General features: G+C 43.1%; 1 protein-coding gene across 1 annotated transcript in view; it reads left to right on the top strand.

Annotated features, from left to right (window-relative positions):
* The window catches only part of LOC147702949 (uncharacterized), a 4,293,369-nt gene extending 4,272,332 nt beyond the window's left edge, over window positions 1-21,037 (top strand). The window contains exon 30 of the mRNA XM_086929459.1: window positions 20,145-21,037. Coding sequence (XP_086785585.1) covers window positions 20,145-21,037 — 893 coding nt within the window. The remainder of the gene's footprint in view (window positions 1-20,144) is intronic.
* Window positions 21,038-25,450: the final 4,413 nt, after the last annotated feature.

Genomic DNA, 25,450 nt, shown 5'->3' with positions numbered 1-25,450 from the left:
AGCAACTAAGTACTAATACCTTTGACACAGATTAATAGCTGCACAACATAACTAAAAAGTCTGCCGACGCCAGGCCTCAAAAGTACAGCCCAATACACAACAAGCCTACCTTTAAGAAACTGCCTGTGCTGACACTTGAACAGATCCAGCCAGCTTAAAGCCCTGAAACTATCTTAATTTTCTCCTCTCTCTTTAAACCAGGAGTCTCCAAACCGGTTCTGAAGGGCCCGATCCATTCCATATTTTTTGGATAACCCCATTGAAAAACATGTAGTAATGTTTAAAATCTGGCATGCATCTGGCCCTCCAGGACCGCTTTGGAAACCCCTGCTTTAAACCTTTACATTTCATTTCCAAACCACGTTTGCTTTCCATTACACACATTTTTTTTCAATGCTCCACATTGAACGCCTAAACACTTTTCCCTTTTTAGTATCCCAAGCCACAACTGCAACATGGCTAATGCACAAATTAATTAGTCTACCTTTCCCGTTTTTTCACTCTTTAAATTCTATAAATGTCTTCACATGAAATACCCGTGGCTCAGTACCTCCTACAGTCATAAAACTAAGTCGCTCCCTTTCACTTACAAATGCCTTTGAGACGGCAAAAAAATGTCGGGCAGATTTACAATCCCCTTACGCCACTTTAGCATCACTTTTAACATGTGACAAGTGAAGCTAAACTGCCGCACGGAGCATGTTAATCTGCCCCTGAATCTTTATAGAAATGACTGTACTCAAACATGTAATTAGTCGTCCACATGCAGGCACTTTCAATCACATAACTTATTTTACTAGAATCGCTGTAATGTTGCATGTCTTTTCAAAGATACACCAGTGCCTGCTGTAATGCTGACTTTTTCTTTATTCTTCAACAGTGGTAATTTTTTTTTCATGTATTGAAAATTACTATGACTTTTTAAACGGCAAAGCTTACGCGGTAATAATCACTCTGCATATGCTCCCTTTAAGAATTTAGTTTATCTACCCCCGCATGTGAACCTTGATGTTTCCATCTGGCAGCGAATTCCGGCCTTGAATCACAAGACATGAACAACAGTCTTATTGTCACAAAAACAAGTTACCCTAACATCTGTTCGCACACATATCTTTCACTTAGCTAATTTTCACAGAGAAGTGCATTCCTTATAAAATAGTGATCTTCCTTTACAATTTGCTGAGGTGACTCCCTTAATTTTTAACGCATCCTCCACTTCAAGACAGGCTATTTTTTTTATAACTACTAAGCAATGGTTTAGTGACTGGTCTGGCAGAAATTATATCAAGTCATTCTGCTACTCTTCACTCCATAGTCGGTGACCTATTTTTCTGGACTTCCTGTTGAACTACCAGTGCTGCGACTTTTGTGTTCCTATCTTGTTTATTTCAAAATGGATGTCCCTCCTGTCTTCGCAAACGAGCCGGAACACTTAGAACTATTTCGCCAGAGGATGGTTGACTACTACGGCATCTTACCACTCTCGACTTTGAATGCATCATATCGATTATCATTTCGATATTCCTATTTCACCTGTGTGCAGCCTGTATTTCATTGCCTGAGCTGTGATTTCATGTGGGCCCTGGACTTATGTCTCTGCAACTTGGTACCTCCTGAAGTGAATTACAATCATCTCATGAATCTGTTAATTGATCATGAACAGTTTTGTTCCAACGGAGGGATTATGGCCTTTGCAGCGATACAAGGAGTTCTGGGTCATTGGAATATATTCGCAGCGGCGCAAGATTTCCTGGCACACAGCTACATAGAAAAAACACAGAGTTGCCCTCTGATGGTACTAGAGGCTCCGGTAAGAGAAGACCATGAATGCTGTTTTCCTCTTTTCAATTGGATGGCTGACATGTTTTCGGATCATAACAGTGACTTCCTTTTAGAAGCGGTAGCTGCCTACTTCGCCTACATAATTGTAGGATGACTCTTATGCAAGCCATTGACGTCCACATTTCGTTTTGCCTCCCTATCTTTTTCACGTTTTCTTGGATATTTTTTTACATCAACAGACCTATTGGCTTTACTAACAGTGGACATTATAATTTCCTGCTGGTCAGATTTTTGTGTTTTATGTGGACTAAATTTTTTTTCCTCAGCTACTCGATTTCGAACTTAAGTTTTTATTAAACTCTAATCTCAACAATTCTGTTGCATATCTTATCTTATGTTATTTCAAACGTACTCGGAGCAAAACTGGCTAATATATGCTACATGTGCCCTGATTAATGTGTAAAGATAGCATGATTTTTTTATAACTGTAAACGCCATTTCTCCTTTGAACTGCTTATTTCCGCCTCACACACCTCTGCTCCTTTAGTTTTCCATGAACTGAAATATTTTTAATGCATAAGAGAAAAATATGTTCTTTCACTAATATTTCCATTGCTTTTCGTGCTGTATTTCAAAAGCAATACTGAAACCTTCAAAAGATATGTCAATACAGTAGTTCTTCTCAACACTGATTTTCGAACGTTCCAACAGATTACATACATGCACCTCCAGCCAACTTGTCGCTTTTTGCACCATTTTTTTTCCTTACACAACAACATAACACAAACTTGATAGTGCTTCGCATGCGGAGAGCCGATTGTTAATGAGTTGATGTCTAACCACTAGCATTTTCATGTATCGTTCCTAAACTGAAAGGCAAGACACCTTCTTAGATTTAATAAAATATAATGTACTTCCTCATAACAGTGTACAATTAATTTTGCTAAACCATATTCATTTTACATCAACTATACCGTTTGTATTCTATTTACTAGTGACTACACTGATTACTTTGTTTCTTGCAATGTCTGTACTCGTATTAGATAAGAGACTTGCCTTGAAAACAGTGCATTTCTGAATAAACATTTCAAATATACACGTTCTCTCTTTTAATCCATAATCTCAACTGAAATAATTGTATACTAAAAGAATATTCATGTGTTCCACGTAACCTCAGCTGTACTAACTTCATGTTTTCTTTTGTCGACCTGACTTACTCATACTAGAACCCGCAGGCCTATGACGGCCCGTCAACCCTTTCTTAGTGGGTCGCGCACCATGCAAACAATTGTACCTCTGTAAAAAATTATTTATTACTGTTACCAAGCTCCGCCGCAGTTCCGCTTGACTCAGTGTTAATCACTACTCCCCCGCTTCTACAGACCAGACGCTATTTTGTATTTCACTACTTATCACGCTTTCATCTCCACAATAACAAATACTTCTCCACCAGCCACCAGAGAACAGAGTGCAGATGCAGAGGCACTAAGTAGTGAAATACGACATACCCTCTGCTCTGTGGAGCCAACCGAGCAGTGTCTAAAAGTAGACATTCACTAGCGCTTCAAAAAAGCATCTCAATTATTTAAATATTTTTTTGAAAACGTTCCAAGTACTTTGATGCGACTATCTGTGTGTGCCTCCACAGCAAACTTCCTCAGCCCGGACTGAAAGGCAGACACAGACAGACACACACACAGTAAGATAACACAGGGCAACGGAGACGGAAAGCAGAAGGGAGATTAAGATGGAGTCAAACGGCAGGAGGGAGAGAGATATTTGTATACTCGCTTTGCTACCTCAATGTATGAAGACATGTACTGCACAAACCTGTGTACAACCTCATGGCCAGAACTTTTCATTTTATTTTACTCGACCACCTCCCCTCTCACCCCACCCCCACCAGTGCAGGCGGCGGCCACAAACCACACTGTAATTTTGTCGTCTGACAGAAAGTTTATGAATACCTTAATCATTACCACTTTTTGTCGACGATTTCACATTTCTACCACACGAACCTGTGTAAAACCTCATGGTCACAACTTTTCATTTTATTTTACTCGACCACCTCCCCTCTCACCCCACCCCCACCAGTGCAGGCCACGGCCACAAACCACACTGTAATTTTGTCGTCTGACAGAAAGTTTAGGAATTCATTAAGCATTAGCACTTTTTGACGACGGTATCACATGTAATGTACCAACTTTCATTTTATTTTACTCAACTACCTCCCCCTCTCACCCTACCCCCACCAGTGCAGGCCGCGGCCACAAACCGCACTGTAATTTTGTCGTCTGACAGAAAGTTTATGAATACCTTAATCATTACCACTTTTTGTTGACGGTTTCACATTTGTACTACACGAACCTGTGTACAACCTCATGGTCACAACTTTTCATTTTATTTTACTCGGCCACCTCCCCCTCTCACCCCACCCCCACCAGTGCAGCCCGCGGCCACAAACCACACTGTTATTTTATCGTCAGACAGAAAGTTTAGGAATTCATTAAGCATTAGCACTTTTTGACGACGGTATCACATGTAATGTACCATTTCTCTCTCTATCTGCATTATCTGTATCTCTGCTAATACCATTTTTTCACTTCAAAATCAACTTCTCCCATTATATGTAAATGCTTCAAAATCACACAAAGAATTACTCTCTATATTAAACATATTTTATACTCCACTTTTTGCTGTTCACCAAAATTATATACAAAACTATAATTTACACTTGAAAGAATGTGAAGAAAAGGCACGCAACCCCCATTAAATTCACAGGACTTCAGGCCCCCACCTCCCTCCCGTCTGGTGTAGCAGCCTAAGGTAACATATATATTCTAGCTACACACACCGCCTCACCTGAACGTTTCACATCTCTATAAACATCCATTTGAATGTTAAGTAGGCCTTGCAGTTATTTTACCCCTCCTAAAAGCCCCTCCACCTTTACTCTGCCAACTAATTAAACCCTCAAGTTCGCCTAACAAATTTTTTTTAATTTGCCCCCCCCCAAAAAATGTTGTTCCAGTTTCGTCTCTGACTCACAGTGATTTTAAAAAAACTAACAGTAAAAGATTACATAAGAACATGACTGAACACCATATAGCTTAATGAGATTTATTATGCAAAATGTAAAACTAATAATTGCAAACAAATAATGTCGATAAAGAGTGATCAAACGAAATAGAAAAATAGTTTTAAAAATACAAGACATTATGACAGCCAATAATGAGTTTACTTTCAGACTGTGAGGAAAATCAACCAATTTTTGTGACTAAACCACATTTTACGGTACATGACAAAACAAACAGTTACAGACTTACCTTTACCAATGCTTTGTACGATGTAGAACAGTGACAGTCACAAAACAGATATTCGTTTGACGGAACTCTCAATAATGCTTCTATCACTGCAACCAAAATTCAATGGCACAGATATCCTGTCAATACAGACTCATATATGTCTCTTCAACCAATCATATTTCTTCCCGCAAAATTTTGAAATCAAATTTACATTTCAGTTGGTTGTCCCTCACAATATTTTTAATGTCACATAAAAGTCACCCATCACCCACTGCCATCTCTGGCTGTTTCCATGGTAACACCTCATTCTGCCCCTGGCAAAAGGCACAAGTCAAAAGTTCATATCTCAACGTTCTACAGCATACTAAGAAGACTGTTTTCCCTCCAGAAACACCTGCCTATCCACAGCTCTGTGCACTGTAGTGGGAACGATCTAGGCACATTGACTGGGGTAGGTCTGGAAATGCTTCTAAAAGACACCTTTCGACTGTCGTAAATATTTAATTTACCATCTTAATTTCAATGCAGGTAAGTACCTAATCAATAATAACTCAATCGGAAAGAAAGAAACAGAGTCCGTGGTGTTAGAGTTCTTAGGGGTTTTATTCCTTAAAAAGGAATCGTTCCGGAACTGGATATCAGGTTCCTGCAACCACAAAGGGTCCAGGAAGGGATAGAGCAATATTTTATTGACAATACATAGCTTATATACTTAATTTACATCATAGAAAGCAATATAGTAGGCGTAACAGCTGAGAGAAGACAAGATAACAGCATCCACGTGTTACTAGTACGTAATCAGAAGGCGTGGACTAGGCGTAAACTGGAGGTGTGTTCTAGAAACGTCACAAGTAGGTGGCACTAAACAGGAATGTTGCAATGTCAGCAGAAATCGGAGGCTTGGATGCGCGCGCAGCTGCATGACGTATGATTGGCGTGAAACTGGAGGGTGCAGGGGGCTTGACATTTACGCTGATGGAAAGAGACAGAAGTCTGGCATGTCAGATCAACTTGTGCTTTTCTCATATCTGATATCTGATGTTTAGGAACTGAGCTATCTGGGCGGTAAGGTCTCTGGGGCAGAAGCTATTCTATACTGACTGTGAGTGCGTGTATAAGCGCCTGAGTGTCTGCATGAGAAGCGTGGGGGCATGGTAACAGAGGCTATGAATTACTTGCACGGAGACAGGACGGCCCTTCGGCTCTGCAGCTGGGGGATGTTTACTGAAACTAGTAGGCAGGAATGTATTTTTCGAGGAGCGGAACAGATAACTCGAAGGTTGTAGTCAGTCTTGGCAGGCAGCAGGCCGAGCTGAGCGCGGTGGGCCGCGCTGGAAGTAAGGCAGAGTTCACAGGTACGGGGGCAGCCTGGGCAGCCTGGGCTGAGATTTTCAGAGTCAGAAGGCAGAAAAAGGCTCGATGGCAGAAATTCAGGGCCTACTTTTCCAGAGCTGAAAACGTGTAAAGTACACCACAAAAAGACGTTGGCATGGCATACTTAGGAACGGACTATTCAACCCATTCAGGGTGGGTCTGAAAGAGGACATGTTAACGTTGGACGCAAATGTATTTGCGTCTTCATAGCTGGCACAGGAGGGAAGTTACATGCACTTTAAACTCGTACATGGAGACGGTGGGGTACACGATAGGGAACATAACTTGACCAAAAATTTATATTTCCTCATTCCCTCCTTGTTCCCTACGGACCCTTCATGATATATCGATCCTCATGAATTGATCAGTCTGTTCTTGTAACATAATTTGCTCGTCTCTCTTCCGTTGTCTGTTTGAGAGAATACTGGAATGTTCAATGCACGATGTGACGCACAGTCCACATATCGCCGGCCCACACTATAGGCACAGGCAGCAACTGAATACTATGACAAGGCCAATGCCTAGGAAGGATAGGATCTTCCATCCCCAAGCGGACAACGTTGTCCAGAACCAACCGGACCAAGTCCAGGTGCCTGGATTCTGATGTATTAAACTTGCAATTTTGTGAAGACGTGTAATAGCTTTGTATACAGATGGCGCATTTTCTGGAATGAAAACACAGCAACTTGACCCGATGACCTTACAGGCTCCACCTCTATCTGCCAAGATGACGTCAATAACAAGACGATTCTGAAGGACAACAACCCGCATGGCGGACTGCTCTTCTGTTAAGTTACCTAGGGCGGAGGCAGTTTCATGTACTACTGCTTCAAGGGTTCTAGTTAATCTACGTATTAATTTACTGTTTTGGACGGGGCCTAAAAAGAAAAAGAATCCTTTATTAAAATCGGTGTATTGTTCCCATGCCGTTTCTGTATAGTCGACAAGCGGGAGATCTCTTCGGAGTCTATTCTTTACTAGATTTGTGTTTCTGTGATAATCAGGAGGGGCTAGAAAAACAGGTGGCAGAAGGAATGCAATATAACAGGTACCATCCCAATCTGGAGGTAAACGTATGTATGCGGTATGACCACAAACAAAATAAGAATGATGGGTAGCTTTAAAGGACGATTTACCATGATCACTGAATTCAACCACAGTAGTACATTTACTATGACCTAAGTGTACTGAACCTTTCTTCCTGACACATAATTCACCAGTGACTGGTAATACTGACATAGCGGGCAGAACTGGTGCAGCTTCGGATTCAACAGTAAGAATCATAAGGTTAATTGTGTAATTACTTAATCCATATACTTCATTTTCTAGATCAGTTCCTATTCTAATGGGGAGTCCCTCCTTATCAGGGTAACAGACGTCGAGCAGGACTAAGTTCAGGTTTCCCCAAACCCAGCTCCCGTCGAAAACAGCAATATCAGGATCTAAGGAATTAATTATTTTAAACCATGCACCACAGGAGCCGTTGTGAGTGAACGGGTACGGAAAGAGGGGCAGAGCTCCCTTGTAATTCTGGTAGGGAGGGAGTCGGCCACATATCCAGCAGTTTGTAGTGTTATTAGTCTGATGGGAATGATGTAGCATACTAATGAATGTGTTGTTGCGCAGCGCAAGTCTGTAAGAAAGTTCATGTGGAGGTAACTCACTAAAAGAATGTTCAGCAGAAACATTGTAAGCAGATTGTTCACGCTTGAAAATAGGGCAATAGATAGGAAGTAGTATACTTGCAACAATAATCAGAATACTTAGAAAAAACATTATTAACAATGTCACTATACAGTGACTACGCAGTGATTTGCAGTATGTACGTTTCTTGAATTGTCTCTCTCTCTCTCTATCTCGATCTAGGGGGTACATGTCAGAAACTATTTAACCGATTCACCTAGGGGAGGACTTAAACAATTAAACTGTCTGACTTGCTAGATCGGAGCTTCAATCGATACTCCTCTTGGGGAGTTTTCTCTCGTTCGGGTACTTTAAAGTCACTAGGTTTAATACAGTCTTTGGTGGGGGTGGACGAGTCAGGGTCTGGTTTCAGTTCGTTGCATAGTTTAATATGACTCGTATGGACCCACCCCTTTCTGCCCTCCAACTTCACTGCGGTCCTCGTAGTAAGAAGGACGGTCTTCGGCGCTTTCCAGCGGGGCTCCAACGGACTTTTCCTGTCGAAGTTCCTAACTAAGACCAGGTCGCCAGGACGGACATCATGCGGCTTTACATCAGTGTTGTCAGGAAAGGCTGCGGCAACCTGTGAACGACATGATTGGAGTGCAGACATCAAGGAGGCAAGGTAATCTGTCAACATGTTACAATCAACATCGGTAATTTTCTTAGGAATGGGCGTCCCCCACATATTCGGTGGTCTGCCAAAGACCACTTCGTACGGGGATAGTCCTGATCTCGAATGGGCAACCATTCTCATATAGAACAGTGCAACTGGCAGGGCGACTATCCAGTCGACCCCTTTCTCCTGGCATATTTTAGCAAGGCGGGTCTTAAGTGTCTGGTTATGCCTCTCTACAAGGCCTGCGGCTTCGGGATGTCGGGCACAATGGAATTTCCACTGATATCCTAGCAAAAGGGAGACATGCTTCATGAGTTCGGATGAGAACGGCTCTCCGTTATCTGAGTACACGACACGAGGCAGGCCGTATCGTGGGAAGAATTCTCGAACCAGCTGCTTGGCAGTGGTCGGGGCAGTGTAATCTGAGACTGGGTATGCTTCGGTCCAACGAGAAAGTGCACAAACAACTACGAGGACATATTTGAATCCTCGACAACGGTCCATCTGGATATAATCCATCTGGAGGACTTCAAAAGGGTGATCGGTAGGATGAAATCCACCTTGCTCTACAGGAACGCTTTTACCTGGATTGAACTGACAACAGATCATACAAGTACGCACTTTCTGTTTTGCTGCTGCTCGTAAGTGTTTGTTGTACCAGAGATTCTGTAAGCTGTCTAACATAGCTTTCTCTCCTTGATGTGCAGGACTATGTGCTGTATTTATCATGATTTGGACCATTGAGTCGGGGAGGAACCATGTAGATTTTCCCTTTGTGACCCATCCTTGATCTGTCTGGATCCCTCCTAGTTCAGTCCATTTCTTTATTTCATCTGGAGTGGCATGTGTCTGAATATCGATTACGTCTAGGGTGGGATCCCTGACTGACATACACTGAGTTGGTACTATTGTCTTTGTCACATCAGTAGTCTGGGTGTGAGTCAATGCTGTATGTTTTGCTGTCTGGTCTGCCAGGTCGTTACCCTGGGACACAGAGTCTGTAACTTTAGTATGTGCTTTACACTTCATGACTGATATGCCCGAGGGCAAATGTATTGCTTCTAATAGTGCTTGAATGAGGGGACCGTGTTGGATCTTGGCACCATGAGAGGTCAAGAAACCTCTTTCTTGCCATAACATGCCGAAGTCGTGTACGACTCCGAACGCATAGCGGGAGTCAGTGTATATGTTAACATTTCTGTTCTTGGCTAGAATACAAGCTCGGGTCAGAGCGATGAGCTCCGCCGCTTGAGCAGACAGTGTGTCAATACGGTATGTCTCTTTAACTTCAGTTTCAGTGGTCACTGCATACGCAGCCACTAATTCTCCGGTGCTTGTTCTCATGCATGAACCGTCCACATAAAGTGTCAGGTCTGGATTTGTCAGTGGAACATCTGTTAGGTCTCGTCGAGGTTTTGTTACTGTATTAATGATCTCTATGCAATCATGCGATGTTGGATCTGTCATAATTGTAGGTAACAATGTTGCGGGGTTCAGAATGCTACAGCGTCTGATTTCTATGTGTGGCTGGAATAGTGTCAATTCATAACCTGTCAGTCGTGCTATAGTCAAGTGTTGAGTCTGGGTTCTGTTTAAAAGAACGTCTACAGAATGTGGAACTTGAACTGTTAATGGATGTCCTAAAACAATTGAATCGCTCTGTCTGATTGCTAGTGCTGTTGCTGCTACTGACTTCAAGCACGCAGGGAGTGCCTGAGCTACTGAATCCAATGTACTTGAAAAATAAGCGCAAGGCTTGTGTGAACCTGCTTGGTCTTGAGTGAGGACAGACAATGCTGTACCCTCACGTTCTGTAACAAAAAGTGTAAAAGGTTTGCTGTAACATGGTGTCGCTAGAACTGGTGCTTGACATAAAGCTTTCTTTAATTCTTCAAAAGCCTGTGTATGTTCCTGAGTCCAGGGAAGGACAGTCAAAGTCGCTGCCTCCTGTGTTGTTAACTGAATGAGTGGTTTGGCTAGAAATGCATACTGGGGAATCCATTGTCTGCAGTACGAGGTGAGGCCTATGAAGGCCCGCACTTCCCTTTGTGTCTGTGGTTGTGGCATATTTACAATTAACTGAATGCGATCGGGAGTGAGCTGTCTCCCCACTTTGGACAGCAAGTGACCCAAGTACACAACTTGCTGAACACAGAATTGTAGCTTCGAAGGAGACACCTTGTGTCCCTTGTCGGCCAGAAAATGTAAAACTGTCAGTGATGCTTGTTCACATTCGGGCTCACTTCGTGCGGTGATCAGCAGATCATCGACGTATTGCAGTAAAGCGGTGTTAACTGGCATTGTGATACAATCAAGTTGTCTTTTCAGTGCTTGGCTATAGATGCTGGGGCTTTCTGTGAATCCTTGAGGTGCGCGTGAAAATTTGAAACTTCGTCCATTTAAACTGAATCCGAAGAGATATTGGCTCTCTGGATCAATAGGTACACTGAAGAAGGCGTTCTTGAGGTCAATTACAGTAAAGAACGCTGCTTCTGAATCAATAGCAGTCAATAAGGATGAGATGTCGGGAACCACAGGGTACTGTGGAATAATGCATTTATTCAGTTCTCTTAAATCAACCACCAGCCGATATACTGGCGGTGCATTGGGGTCAGTACGTTTAAGAATTGGAATGATGGGTGAATTACAGATATTGGAGTCGGTCTCTACGACCACTCCCTGGGCAATGAGCTCTTCAATGATTTCCAGTAAAGCCACTACAGCATCGGGTGGTAACTTGTATTGTCTGATTCTGGGTAAAACTACACCTGGTTTGAGTGTAACACGGTATGGTGTAATGTGCATACAACCTACATCAGTTGGGCCTTTTGCCCACAAGTGATCTGGTACGTTTTTCAATCTGACATCAAACTCACGTAACATATAATGACCCTTGAAATCCCGCAGAAAGAGTCTGACTCCCTCCGGGGAACAGCATATTATAGCTCCTAGAGCCTTCAATGTCTTAATTCCTAACAGATTTTCTGGACATGATTTCGTAAGTAACAAATCTGTAACACGTGATAATGGACCCACAGCCAGGGGAACTGGTTCTGATACCTCATTTACAATGGGCTGTCCTGAAAAACCAAGGGAAACATTCTGTGAGCCTGAGAGGGGTGCCCCTGGAACTTCATCATGACTGATTGTGGTGCGACTTGCCCCTGTGTCTATTAAAAACTTTCTGTCTTTTCCCAATACTTGACTATGTACATAAGGACCCTCTTGATCTACAGGAATCTCAATAAGAGGCAAGCCACTCTCCCTCTCTAGGCTGTTTCATGTATATCGTGGATAATCGGGGTAAGCGGACTGGGCATACTGGTACATCTGTTGTGAAACTTGCTGAGTTGCGGCAATGGGCTGCGGCTGTGATACCACTACTGTCTGTGCTGTATGTGATGAAGTATGCGTAGGCTGTGTATTCTACATGGGCTGTATATTCTGTGAAGACTGATGCTGGTTATGGTCTTGTCTAGGCGGATGCGGTCTTTCTTTAGTTTTACCTGTCGCTATGTTATGTTTCAGAACTGGGCATTCGTGTACGTAGTGACCTGGCTGCTTGCAATAGTTGCATGTCCCTTTAACGGGAGCTGCGGCGTGACCTGTCTGGGTCGTACCCTTTCTGTGGCCGTCGGTTGGGACCGACTGGGCTACTAGCATTTTCATTTTCGTGTCTTTCATACGTTTCTGTTCCTGATCCTGCTCTTCTCTAATTCTGTTCTGATGGTATTGTAACATTTGTAACATCTGTGATGGCGTATTGGCTTGCCATGTACTCTCGACCTTGTATACACGGTTTTTAACTGCTAACAGGGAATTCTCGACTAACTTTGATACAAAAAGATGCGGGTACGACTCGCTACTTGGTTTAAGACCACTATTAATAATGAAACATTTCTCGAATCTTGAATAGAAGTCACTAGTATCTTCGTCGGGTTTCTGTTTACATGCTGAGATTGCATCCCAGTCTTCCTTTCTAGTTGTCAATAATCTTGGCAGAACCTGTACTATCAGACCTGGTAATGCTTTAGTTTTCTCCCCAAGGCCTACCCCTGGGACACGTTTGTTCTCTTCGTCTTCTATTTCTGCCCATACAATCTTTTTCTCTCCCACCTCCCATTCCTTTTCCTTTAGTTTCTCGTAGATGCCCGTGGGCAGCAGTACCTTTAACATTTTCGTGATATCTTCGTACGTATAATCCCCCATCAGTAACATGTCTTTAAGCTCTCTGTGAAAACCTGCAGGGTCTTTATCATGGCACGGGACTAGTTTCTTCATTTCTAACAGTTCTAACTTAGTCAGAGGAGTGTGTACATACACACGTTTCAAGTTATGATCCTCACCCATAACTGGATGCACTTCTCGTAAGGGGTTCTGACTTTCAATGCCATGCAGACGTTCCATATGATACATTTTTCTTTCTGGGGGCGGGGCGGGAACATATTCGGGGCTTATGAAAGTGTTATATCTGTGGCGTTGTTCTAGAATTATTTGAATTAATTTGGTGCTTAAACCTCTCCATCTATCCATGAGTAGTTCTTCTAATGTATCGTGTAAGGGACCTGGATCAGAATGTTGATTTCTGTATTTCGTGAGGAGGTGCTGAATCATGTATACACCTGCTAATTTCTGCTCGTCCGGGGAAAGGTTCAGGAATGTCTGTGCTACGGTGTCATCATTGTATATATCCGGATTGTCAGTCCATAATATGGCTGACCGGGCTAGTTCTTGTTCATCCATAGAATTGAGTACATGGTACCCCATTCGTTCTCGAAGCCTTTTATCAGTCTCCTGGAACTGATGTTCAGGAGAATTCGGGTTTGTTAAGGCAGAGAGAAAAACTCTCTTGCTTTCTGGACGAATGCCTTTCCTAAGGTAAGTTCCCTTACCTACATACGCTATAGTGTCTGTAGTCTTTTCTGGTTCTTCAGGTTCTTCTTCCCCCTCGGAGGAAGCCTTTTCTTTCTCTTCTTTGTGTATGTCTATCACTGCTTTTCTTATTTTCTTGTACATACTGGCTATGCAAGTCCCCTTGTCGTGTTTTCCTTCAGATATATTTTGACCCCACCTGTTGAGTGCATCTAATTCACCCTGATCTGTCTCAGGCCTGTCTCGTTCTCTTATTAGGCAATTTATGAAAAAACGTAGTATCTGTCCTTGAACGTCAACTTTCTGATGCTCCATGGCATCCTTAATACTGTCAGGGTCTTTCCCAGTCTGTACAAACTGATATATTCTATCTAGGTACTCTTTCATTCCTGCAAACAACAGCAGGAAATCAGTAGCAGATCGTAACCGTAGTGATGCCATCATCATTCTATCGTCTTTGCCGGGTACTGGATCATATCTGCAAACTGTAAGTTGTCCTTTGAGTATGTCGAGACGGGGTGATTTGAACGTGAAAGGACTCTGCAAGTCCCCGAGCTGTAACCTGTGCGTTAGTGGCGGGGTCCGGAGACCCCCTGTCGCACCTCCTGAGGCGGAAGCTTGGACATTATCTCTCTGTGGAGTCTGTATCTGTACTTGAATTTGTCTTTTAGTAGGGTCAGGTAGACGTGGTTTCGGTACATTAACTTTAGGTGTGGGAAGTGGTGGAGGTGGTGGAACAGGGGGAATCTGTTGTGGTACTGGCGGAATATGATCTTGGGGCGGGTTACCACCCCCGTCCCTGTCGTTAGGCAGGGCGCGGACAGGCAGATTGGTGTAAGCGGGTGCTACATCCTCTAGATAGGAATTCAGGAATATGTCTTTAATGGTCCTGTGAGTTACTTTAGTTGGAACCAATGGTGGCGGCAGATTTTTCGGTATTTCTGAAATGGCCTCAGGCGAACCCTCGGCCGCGAGATACATACCGTTTACGAGGTTAGTTCGTGCACGGTCTACTTGCTCTGATTTTACTCGGATCCCTTCAGTAATTAATTCGTTTTCTTGGGCTTTATCTGATTCTTTATGTCTGTCCTCTCTACGTAGTTCTTTTTCAGCACGCTTATGTGATTCCTTACGCCAAAACTCTATGGCGTCTTTCTGGGATTGTCTGGCTTTCTTTTTCCATAATGCTTCTTCTACCTTCATGATGCACTCGGCATCCCATGTTCCAGTAACTGGCCATCTGTGTCTCTCGTCTAGATGCTTAGTATATTCGGCCCATAATTCTAGATACAATATGGCATCTATGCCATGCTTATGGTACATAAAATTTCCAGGAGTGTCCCTAGGGGGGATAGGAATTTCTTCCTCTAGTATCCCTTTCCTAGTTCCTATCTGCTTTAACTTGTTGAAAAACGGCATCTTGTTTACTTAGTACTGAACGCTCAATCCTTGCTACTTAATACTGGATACGGCTAGTTATACAAGAACACAATAATGCACAAAAAAAAAAAAACAGTCACACTCATACCACGACATTAATCACATAAAAAGACATTTGCGACATATATGACTACCCCCTATATCGGATGTACTGCTAAACAGTACAGATACACTGTCTAAAACAGTGCAGACCGGACTTGTGTACCCAAACCCGTCTAGATACGTCCCAGCAATGGTACTCACCGGGAAGCACGGAAAACAGAAGGCCTCGGAAAACTCGACTGGACTGGACTGGACCGGACTCGACTCGACACGTGGATACTTCGGAAAACTGGTGGGCCTCTTGACACCTCGGACTTTGCTTCTTTCGGCTAGGCTCTGGTCGGGATCCTCCGCACTCCTCACCGCCTCGTCTGGGCACTGATCGCAATCTTCGTCACCTCCGTGGGCCAGAGGGAGATACAGGAAATCCTGCCGGTACGCGTAGTTTTCCTTCTAACTGATGGCAGGGGACAGAGCTTGCAACGTACCAACCGGCGCGTGGGGTGGGGGAGGGGTCCCTATTCGGGCGCCAAAATGTCGTAAATATTTAATTTACCATCTTAATTTCAATGCAGGTAAGTACCTAATCAATAATAACTCAATCGGAAAGAAAGAAACAGAGTCCGTGGTGTTAGAGTTCTTAGGGGTTTTATTCCTTAAAAAGGAATCGTTCCGGAACTGGATATCAGGTTCCTGCAACCACAAAGGGTCCAGGAAGGGATAGAGCAATATTTTATTGACAATACATAGCTTATATACTTAATTTACATCATAGAAAGCAATATAGTAGGCGTAACAGCTGAGAGAAGACAAGATAACAGCATCCACGTGTTACTAGTACGTAATCAGAAGGCGTGGACTAGGCGTAAACTGGAGGTGTGTTCTAGAAACGTCACAAGTAGGTGGCACTAAACAGGAATGTTGCAATGTCAGCAGAAATCGGAGGCTTGGATGCGCGCGCAGCTGCATGACGTATGATTGGCGTGAAACTGGAGGGTGCAGGGGGCTTGACATTTACGCTGATGGAAAGAGACAGAAGTCTGGCATGTCAGATCAACTTGTGCTTTTCTCATATCTGATATCTGATGTTTAGGAACTGAGCTATCTGGGCGGTAAGGTCTCTGGGGCAGAAGCTATTCTATACTGACTGTGAGTGTGTGTATAAGCGCCTGAGTGTCTGCATGAGAAGCGTGGGGGCATGGTAACAGAGGCTATGAATTACTTGCACGGAGACAGGACGGCCCTTCGGCTCTGCAGTTGGGGGATGTTTACTGAAACTAGTAGGCAGGAATGTATTTTTCGAGGAGCGGAACAGATAACTCGAAGGTTGTAGTCAGTCTTGGCAGGCAGCAGGCCGAGCTGAGCGCGGTGGGCCGCGCTGGAAGTAAGGCAGAGTTCACAGGTACGGGGGCAGCCTGGGCAGCCTGGGCTGAGGTTTTCAGAGTCAGAAGGCAGAAAAAGGCTCGATGGCAGAAATTCAGGGCCTACTTTGCCAGAGCTGAAAACGTGTAAAGTACACCACAAAAAGACGTTGGCATGGCATACTTAGGAACGGACTATTCAACCCATTCAGGGTGGGTCTGAAAGAGGACATGTTAACGTTGGACGCAAATGTATTTGCGTCTTCATAGCTGGCACAGGAGGGAAGTTACATGCACTTTAAACTCGTACATGGAGACGGTGGGGTACACGATAGGGAACATAACTTGACCAAAAATTTATATTTCCTCATTCCCTCCTTGTTCCCTACGGACCCTTCATGATATATCGATCCTCATGAATTGATCAGTCTGTTCTTGTAACATAATTTGCTCGTCTCTCTTCCGTTGTCTGTTTGAGAGAATACTGGAATGTTCAATGCACGATGTGACGCACAGTCCACATATCGCCGGCCCACACTGTAGGCACAGGCAGCAACTGATTACTATGACAAGGCCAATGCCTAGGAAGGATAGGATCTTCCATCCCCAAGCGGACAATGTTGTCCAGAACCAACCGGACCAAGTCCAGGTGCCTGGATTCTGATGTATTAAACTTGCAATTTTGTGAAGACGTGTAATAGCTTTGTATACAGATGGCGCGTTTTCTGGAATGAAAACACAGCAACTTGACCCGATGACCTTACAGGCTCCACCTCTATCTGCCAAGATGACGTCAATAACAAGACGATTCTGAAGGACAACAACCCGCATGGCGGACTGCTCTTCTGTTAAGTTACCTAGGGCGGAGGCAGTTTCATGTACTACTGCTTCAAGGGTTCTAGTTAATCTACGTATTAATTTACTGTTTTGGACGGGGCCTAAAAAGAAAAAGAATCCTTTATTAAAATCGGTGTATTGTTCCCATGCCGTTTCTGTATAGTCGACAAGCGGGAGATCTCTTCGGAGTCTATTCTTTACTAGATTTGTGTTTCTGTGATAATCAGGAGGGGCTAGAAAAACAGGTGGCAGAAGGAATGCAATATAACAGGTACCATCCCAATCTGGAGGTAAACGTATGTTTGCGGTATGACCACAAACAAAATAAGAATGACGGGTAGCTTTAAAGGACGATTTACCATGATCACTGAATTCAACCACAGTAGTACATTTACTATGACCTAAGTGTACTGAACCTTTCTTCCTGACACATAATTCACCAGTGACTGGTAATACTGACATAGCGGGCAGAACTGGTGCAGCTTCGGATTCAACAGTAAGAATCATAATTCAATTTATATTTCCTCACGACAATTGATGACACTTTTTCCTCGAACTGCTTTGGTATATTCCAATATATGCCAAAGACAGAAATGGAGTTGGTCAAATCAACATTGTGCACAAATTGAGAAAGCAAGGAAACATGTAAATAAATATGTTTCTGCTTTCCTCAGAGATTATAGCATGGGTTCTATTTACCTAAACAACTTGCATTACAACATGCAAGGTATCTACAGGAGAGATGGTGTTCATTTCACGGATTATTATTATTATTATTATTATTATATATTTCTTATATAGCGCCAGACTCGACCCCCGAAGGGGTATCTCCGTGCTTGCCTTGGGAACCCGTCCTGGTTTTTCCCTGTGAGATAGCCCCTACAGGGCATCCCCAAGGTGAAAGCCAGGCATCCCGCCGCGGGGGGCCGTTGTGGAGATTAAGCAAGGTTAATGCCCAGAGTTGCAGAGTGTGAACCCATGATTAGGTCAGGCACCGAAGCGAGAATTATCGAGTCCATGGACATTTGACCTCAAGACCCTGCCGCGTCGGGAATTGAACCTTGTCCCGGGTCTGACCTCTGCTTCAGGGTCTGCCTGCTCTAACCAGTGAGCCACACTTCTCCACATTAGGGAAACAGAATCATCCTCTGTAACATGAGACTCTGCATCGGTACTTACTTATAGATGCAGAAATTAACACAAGGGCTCTTTTCAGAGCCACCTTATATCTAAGCACTCAAACTTCTGATTTATCTCCATTTTCACACTCTTGTAAATAGGTGTGCGTGACCCGGTGCCCGCAAAAAATATATATATATATACTTTCGCGTTTAAGGGCCTTACTGCACACCCTGAAAAAACCTACGCGGTCAGACAATCTCTACCTTCTCCCCTTTCCATGTTCCAAAGCTTTGAAATGAACAATATATTCACTCGCAGTAACAAAATGGCGGTCAACACTTCCTGATTTCCTTCGAATCGAACGTTAACAGACGTCACACAGCAAAAAACAAATTCCGCTCACGCGCAGCCGCACGAGTGCGCGCACCTATAGATATATAATTGACTTCAACTTCAATGTTCTCAGAAACTACTGAACGGATTCACACCATTCCAAAAAAAGCGTAATCTGCGAGCCGGACTCTACCGTTTTGCCAAATTTCTTATAAATCCATTCAGCCGTTCGAGCTGTAGCTGTGTCTAAACGTCCTATGGAAAATAACATAGAGAAAACACATTTTGGGACCCCCCTTTTATCTCAGCCCCCACTTGACAAATCCCCCCCAAACTTTCAGGGAAGGAGCGCAGCGGACCGAGCCATCTTCTTTGAGAAATTCGCAAAGATTCATCCACCAGGGCCAAAGTTAATCCAAATAGAATGTTGAGGATTTCCTATGGAAACTAGGTCCTAACTATAACTACCTACTGGCGACCGCCAGTAGGTAATATATATATATATGGTTCGTCCTGCAAACTTCTCTTCATTCCACAAAGCAGACGAGGTGAACCCAAGTGATAGTGCAAGCTTGCTTATTCTTCGAAGCCCGACACCACAGCCATGACGCGTTTCAGCCCTCGTGGGGCCTTGATCACATGACATGGGAGAGGAAATTCTACCTTGTTTAAAGTGCAAGTATACATCGTACTTCCCATTGAACGATAGACATGGAAAACATACTGGTAGTTCATAGTGTAAAAACATTAAATATATATATATATATGTCTGCATACTATTCTGCTTTAAGCATGTGAATCTATGAAAGATACTTCAATACTCGATAAGAATAAGTTACTTACCTGTAACTGTAGTTATCCAGTATTGGTATCTTTCATAGATTTGCATGCAACCCACCCTCCTCCCCGGAGAGGCTTCTCTGGCATTAGAGTACTACTAGCTACACTTGTGCTGGGAAATCTGAGGGATTCAGCCTCTCTTGGAAAAGTTCTCAAGGGTGCTAGGTACTGATTAGTTGTGTCTAAGTTTGGTCCTTTTTTAGAAACGGAGGTTGATAAGCTATTAAATAAATGGTTGCCTCCATGACAGCCTATGGAAGTTATTAATTACTGCTTTGTTTAATATACGTGAGACTCCTACTTCGACGAGGGGGAATGATTCAAGCATGTGAATCTATGAAAGATACCAATACTGGATAACTGTAGTTACAGGTAAGTAACTTATTTCTTACTTAATAATTGCGTTCACCATAGACCAACAACACAGGAGCAGAAAATGTAATTCTTTGTAGCCATACCGTCATGAAAGAAATGTATCAACACGTAAACTACGCCCCACAATCTTGATAACTCACGCATATGATCTTTTTGCAGGCCATTCCACAAGACCAACTCAGAAGGCTAATGAGGCTGGCAAGAATCAGGCTGAAGAGGACCCAAAGGTAGAGAGACAAGATGCCACTCTGCTGAATACACAAGAAGGGGACGCCTTAGATGCTATCCTTCATTCAATGGTGGAGGCTCCGAATGTGGTAGAGTATAAGCAGCAAGTAAGTGGTTTCAGCCGTGATCAGGTGTATGCAAGTGAGCAAGGAAATAAGGATTATGGCGCGCCCAATATTTTGACTCAGATGCCACAAATATCCTCTGACCAAAGTACATCACAAATACCGCAACAAATTAATAAATTGAAGACGCTTCCTCGAATAATGCCACGTGCCTCACAAGGATCCCATTTCTCTACAAAAGAACAGGAAACTCAACCCACTGGGCAGACACACATGGCCGAACCAGAAGGATTCCAGCAGGAACTGTTGTTGAACTCAATGCGTCAGTGTCAATTGATGGGGGAACAAAATGATATAATACGTGAGCAGACTAATGTTTTGCGAGGCCTATCGCAGCACCTGGAGGCAGCTAATTCATTCCAAACAACCATTGCAAGGGGCATTAGCCACATTGAAATGTACTCAAGCAGAATGAATACTACCATGACCAATCTGGCAGTGCTAAATCGAGGAATGGTGAGTCAGATGATAAAAGCACAGGAAGCTAATGCCAAAAATTGGGAAAACATCACAGCACTACTTGAGAGGCAGGAACATACTCACAAAACAATGGCCACCAAGACAGTCACAGGACCAAGCCTCTCAACCTCTACACTGGGCAATCAACCACAAGGAGCGGGAACATCAAATGTACGAAAAAGTGTGACACAAGTGCGATTGACTCCTAGTGTGAAAAATACGAAAAATAAGAAACCATAATGGTTGCATGCATGCCTCAGATCTAGTTATTATGTGTTGCCTGAAAGTTAATAAGATGTGTGAAGAATTATGTAGAGTAACATGTAAATAGTTTTTGTATGAAATTAATTTCCTCTTAAATAACTCCTAGGTACACACGAAAGTTGTGAATAGTTGAAAATTCAAACACACACATACACATTTGTGGATGTATAAAAAACACATATATCCATATTTATGTATGCATAGCTACGTAAAGATATACATATGTATACATAGCTATGTATGCATATATGTATACATATATATATATTGTTATACATATATTAAGTGAAGAATTGCATTTTGTTTTTGTTTCAGCTTACGTGTGAAATGTTTCCTTTTCCCTAAAGTAGTTGCAAATAAAAACGATGATTTTGACAGTATGTCAGTATGCCCTAATTAATATGAAAACGATTGACAGGATATGATCAGGAATGTCAGAGTGGATGTTACCCTCGGGCGATGGTGGAACGTGTCTGTTCTGAGACACAGCATGTAGCTTGCAACTAAACAAAGTCAACTTACACACTTTAGTTGATTTAAACAGCAACCCTCCTCCATATATGTATTGTACCTATAAAGAACACATGTTGCATAGCAGCAACTCTGGTACTGCTAGTTCTATCACATTGTTCTCCTTTCATTGCCATTCTTAAGAGGGAATAAAAGCTTTCTCCTGATTATTTTAAATATGAGCAGTGATTTGGGAGTGTTCACGACCTCAAGCAAGATCTCCACACAGTTTGGGGAATCATGAAATCACCATGGAAGAGCACTGTCTCATGAATGCAGAATCAGTGCATGAAGGATTAGGCATATTTGGGTGAAAGAAGTTGTGATATAGCAATCACACAGAAGCAACAACTGATATTAGCTCATGTGAAGGGAAAGATCCAGTGATTTAAGTCAGTGAACTCCACAAACATGTACCTTTATAGGTATTCCTAACCTCCCCTCTGACCTCTTCCCACCCTAGAAATAGTTGGAGATGTACTCCATCCAGGTGCTGGAGTAACTTCCCATGCAGGACTAGAGGGGCTACAGATCACCCACAGATTTGCTTGGCTGATGGAAAGGTTTATATTTATCATAACTGAGTACTAAAAAACAAGCAGACTTTAAAAACAAGTTTAGAGCGGTTGGCCCCTAAAAGAAATACAGTAGTGACTTATTTTATCCCTGAGCCGCTGTACATTGTCCATCTTTCCGAAGTCTCCTCTGCATATAATTATTATTATTATATTTTTTCTAATTTTATTTTATTGTTTTTCATGAAACCAACTCCAGAGAGACTCAGCAGCCCACAATTACATGGAACTTTCGCAAATAACACATGACATATCGTAATTGCATCATTTTACAATATGTATGATCCATAGCATAATGACACTCCATATAACTAACAGGCACCGGTCGGTTGTAACATCTTCCAGCCGCTCTCCGCGTATTGCTCAGCAATAGCCTCCATACTCAAGAGCATATGTCCATAATGCCTTAACTACAATTAACACATCAAACACCATCCCTAACTGGCCTTATAGCAACATGTCATGGCAATCAGTCCTGCATAGTATTCGCATTTAGAAGCAGTCACAAAGAAATGAGATTTATACAACTCCCAGAAATTCTTTGGTCTGTTACGGGGAGGTAGAAGTTTGCTAAACAATGCGTCTGCTTACAACAATAAGTCATGTCTCTTGACCATTGTGTGATTGTTGGTACGGAGCCCCGGAACCAATTAAAAGTAACCCTACGCTTCACCATCAGCAAACCCATGTCTACCAGGTGCCTAACCCCCTTTTTATTCTGTTTCGAGAAGCCTAGCATCGCAAGCAGTGGAACTGGCTCCAATGGTAGTTTGGTGGTTTGTCCGAGTTCCTTAAAAACTGTCACCCAGAAAGCAGAGACACCCGGGCAAGACATCACCAAGTGAAAGAAATCCGCCATTTGTTCCTAACAAAGGTCGTAACTAGCGTCCCCTGTAGTCATTATCTGTAGAGCCTCTCGGGGTGTAATATACCCTGTTGAGGTATTTGAAGTGAACAAGTCTGTGCCTCCCATTTAATGAAATACGTTTGGTACTGGTGCAACAATAGACCCACATCTCATCTGTAATGTCTAGATTGAGATCCCGCTGCCATGCCAAGCGTGCTTTGGTGAACCTATTTGCTCTATATGCCATAGACGTGTTATAAATTATGGACACTATGAGTTTTGAGGATTTAGCACCTATGATACGCGTTAAGGCCACCAATTCTGGTGGGTCCAGCAATGCATCCCCTAACTTCTCCATCAATGCACACCGCACTCCGTGAAATTGGAACTTACTTAGGAGAGAGGGTACTGAATCTGGCAAGGTGAGGTCCTCCCACGTTTTAGCCGTTCCCTCAACAAACAAGTCGCCCATGGTCTCAATGCCAAGGGAATGTAGCGCCATTAAAACCCCCTTTTCCTTACATGGCTGCAGCCATAAGCACCAATCAATCGGTCCTGTGGCGAATATAGTAACCCACATGCCTGCTGCTGCAACAGGTAGTGCCAAGCATTCACGGTGGAATTGATTGAGTCCAATATACCCGTCCTCCTATCCGCCACTTCGAACAATAATGCAGGCAGCGCAGGCGGCGAGGGCATCTCTTTCTCTATACGAAGGTGGGGAATGTCCAGTTATCCATGCATCCATAAATATGCGTGTGCACACTGTGGCGCCCTGTAGTATAACTCAAAGTCCGGAGCCCCCAATCCTCCCATATAATAAGGTAAGACTAATATCTGCCACTGAACTCGCGGTTGTTTGCCTCCCCAAGCTAATCTAATCATCAATGTGGTAAGTCGATTAAAGTAAACACTCAGAAGTACCATGGGGATGTTGGAAAACAAAAAGAGCAAACGCTGTCACACCACCATTTTCATTAGTGAGATCCTGCCCAGAAGGGACAGAGGAAACTTAATCCATCTTTCCACATCATCTTCTAGTTTACTGTAGATCGCTCCATAGTTTTCTCTAAATAGTATTTCTGAACCAGTATGCACCCTTATACCCAGATACCTCACCGCCTCCATGGTCCACTGTAGTGGATACTCCGGGACGATACGGGGAGTGTTAGGTGTAAGTGGGGAGATGATGGATTTAGACCAATTTTCTTGAAGACCTGACAATGCGCAAAAGCGCACTACCTCACGTAGTATAGTTGCAAGGGTATTTTCTGGATTTCTAACATATAGTAGGGTGTCATCTGCATATGTCAAAAGTATGATTTTTATAGTGCGGATAGCTAATTCTTCTATGCTGATGATACTCCCTGAGCGCACACGCAAGGGGTTCTGCAACTAGCGCGTTTAGCAACGGGGATAAGGGGCACCCCTGTAGTGTACCCCTGGAAATACATATGGGTTAAGTGACTATGTTTCCTATTTTAATCCTGACTTTAGGTTTGTTGTAAAGTGTGCCAAGTAATTGTAGGAATGTAGCAACCACCCCCATCCTAGTCAATGCCAAAGACATGAATGACCACTCCACAGAGTCAAATGCCTTCTCCATATCCAATAAGATAGCCACCACAGATGTCTCTGATTTCGTATGTTGCAATACCCTAAAAACGCATGCAGGTTATATGTTAGGTTCCTGCCTGGAACAATACCAGCTTGCTCTGGAGCCACCAAAAGTAGGACCAAAGGGACAAGACGGTTAGCCAAGACGTTTGCAAAAAAATTTGTGTCTACATTAATCAAGGACAACGGGCGATAGGAGCAAAGTCCTCTGGAGGTTTGTCAGGTTTAAGTAGTGCGACTATGACCGCCTCATTCATCGAGGGAGGCATAGTTCCTGTGAAGCATATGTCATCAAACAGGGTTGTCAACTGTGGTAAAAGTTGATCCAGAAAGTCCCTATAAAAGGAAACATTCAGACCATCCGAACCGGGGGCACTACCAGCTTTCATACCAGAGAGGGCCAGGAGGATTTTGTCCAGCTCAATTGGTCTCATAAGAAACTTCCTGTGTGTATCTTGAGCCACGGGAGTTGTATTTGTGATAAATAGTCAAGAATTTCGTCATGGGAAGCGGCATCTCGCGTAGAATAAAGATCAGCATAGAATTTATGAAACCTATCAGCCACATCAGTAATATCCATTAAAAGCTCACCTTTCGCAGATCGCACCTCTGACACAACAACTTTGTCCCTTCTTTTCTTAATTAAATGGGCCAAGACTGCCACCGGTCTTTCGCTCTCGTTATACATACGGGCGGTGGCATATTTACCCATATGCTTAACTTCATCATCAGCAGCCATGTGATAGGACTCTAATAGGTCAGCAAGTTCCCTCTTAACAGTATCATTTGAACCCATCAATTGTCGTCTCTCTAATATCTTAATCTTCCCTTCTAAGTCGG

This window comes from Lissotriton vulgaris, chromosome 7 (genome assembly GCF_964263255.1).
Source record: "Lissotriton vulgaris chromosome 7, aLisVul1.2, whole genome shotgun sequence".
In the NCBI taxonomy this organism is placed as follows: domain Eukaryota; kingdom Metazoa; phylum Chordata; class Amphibia; order Caudata; family Salamandridae; genus Lissotriton; species Lissotriton vulgaris.
Note: the sequence above shows the minus strand (reverse complement) of the source record. Positions and strands in the feature narration are given on the sequence as shown.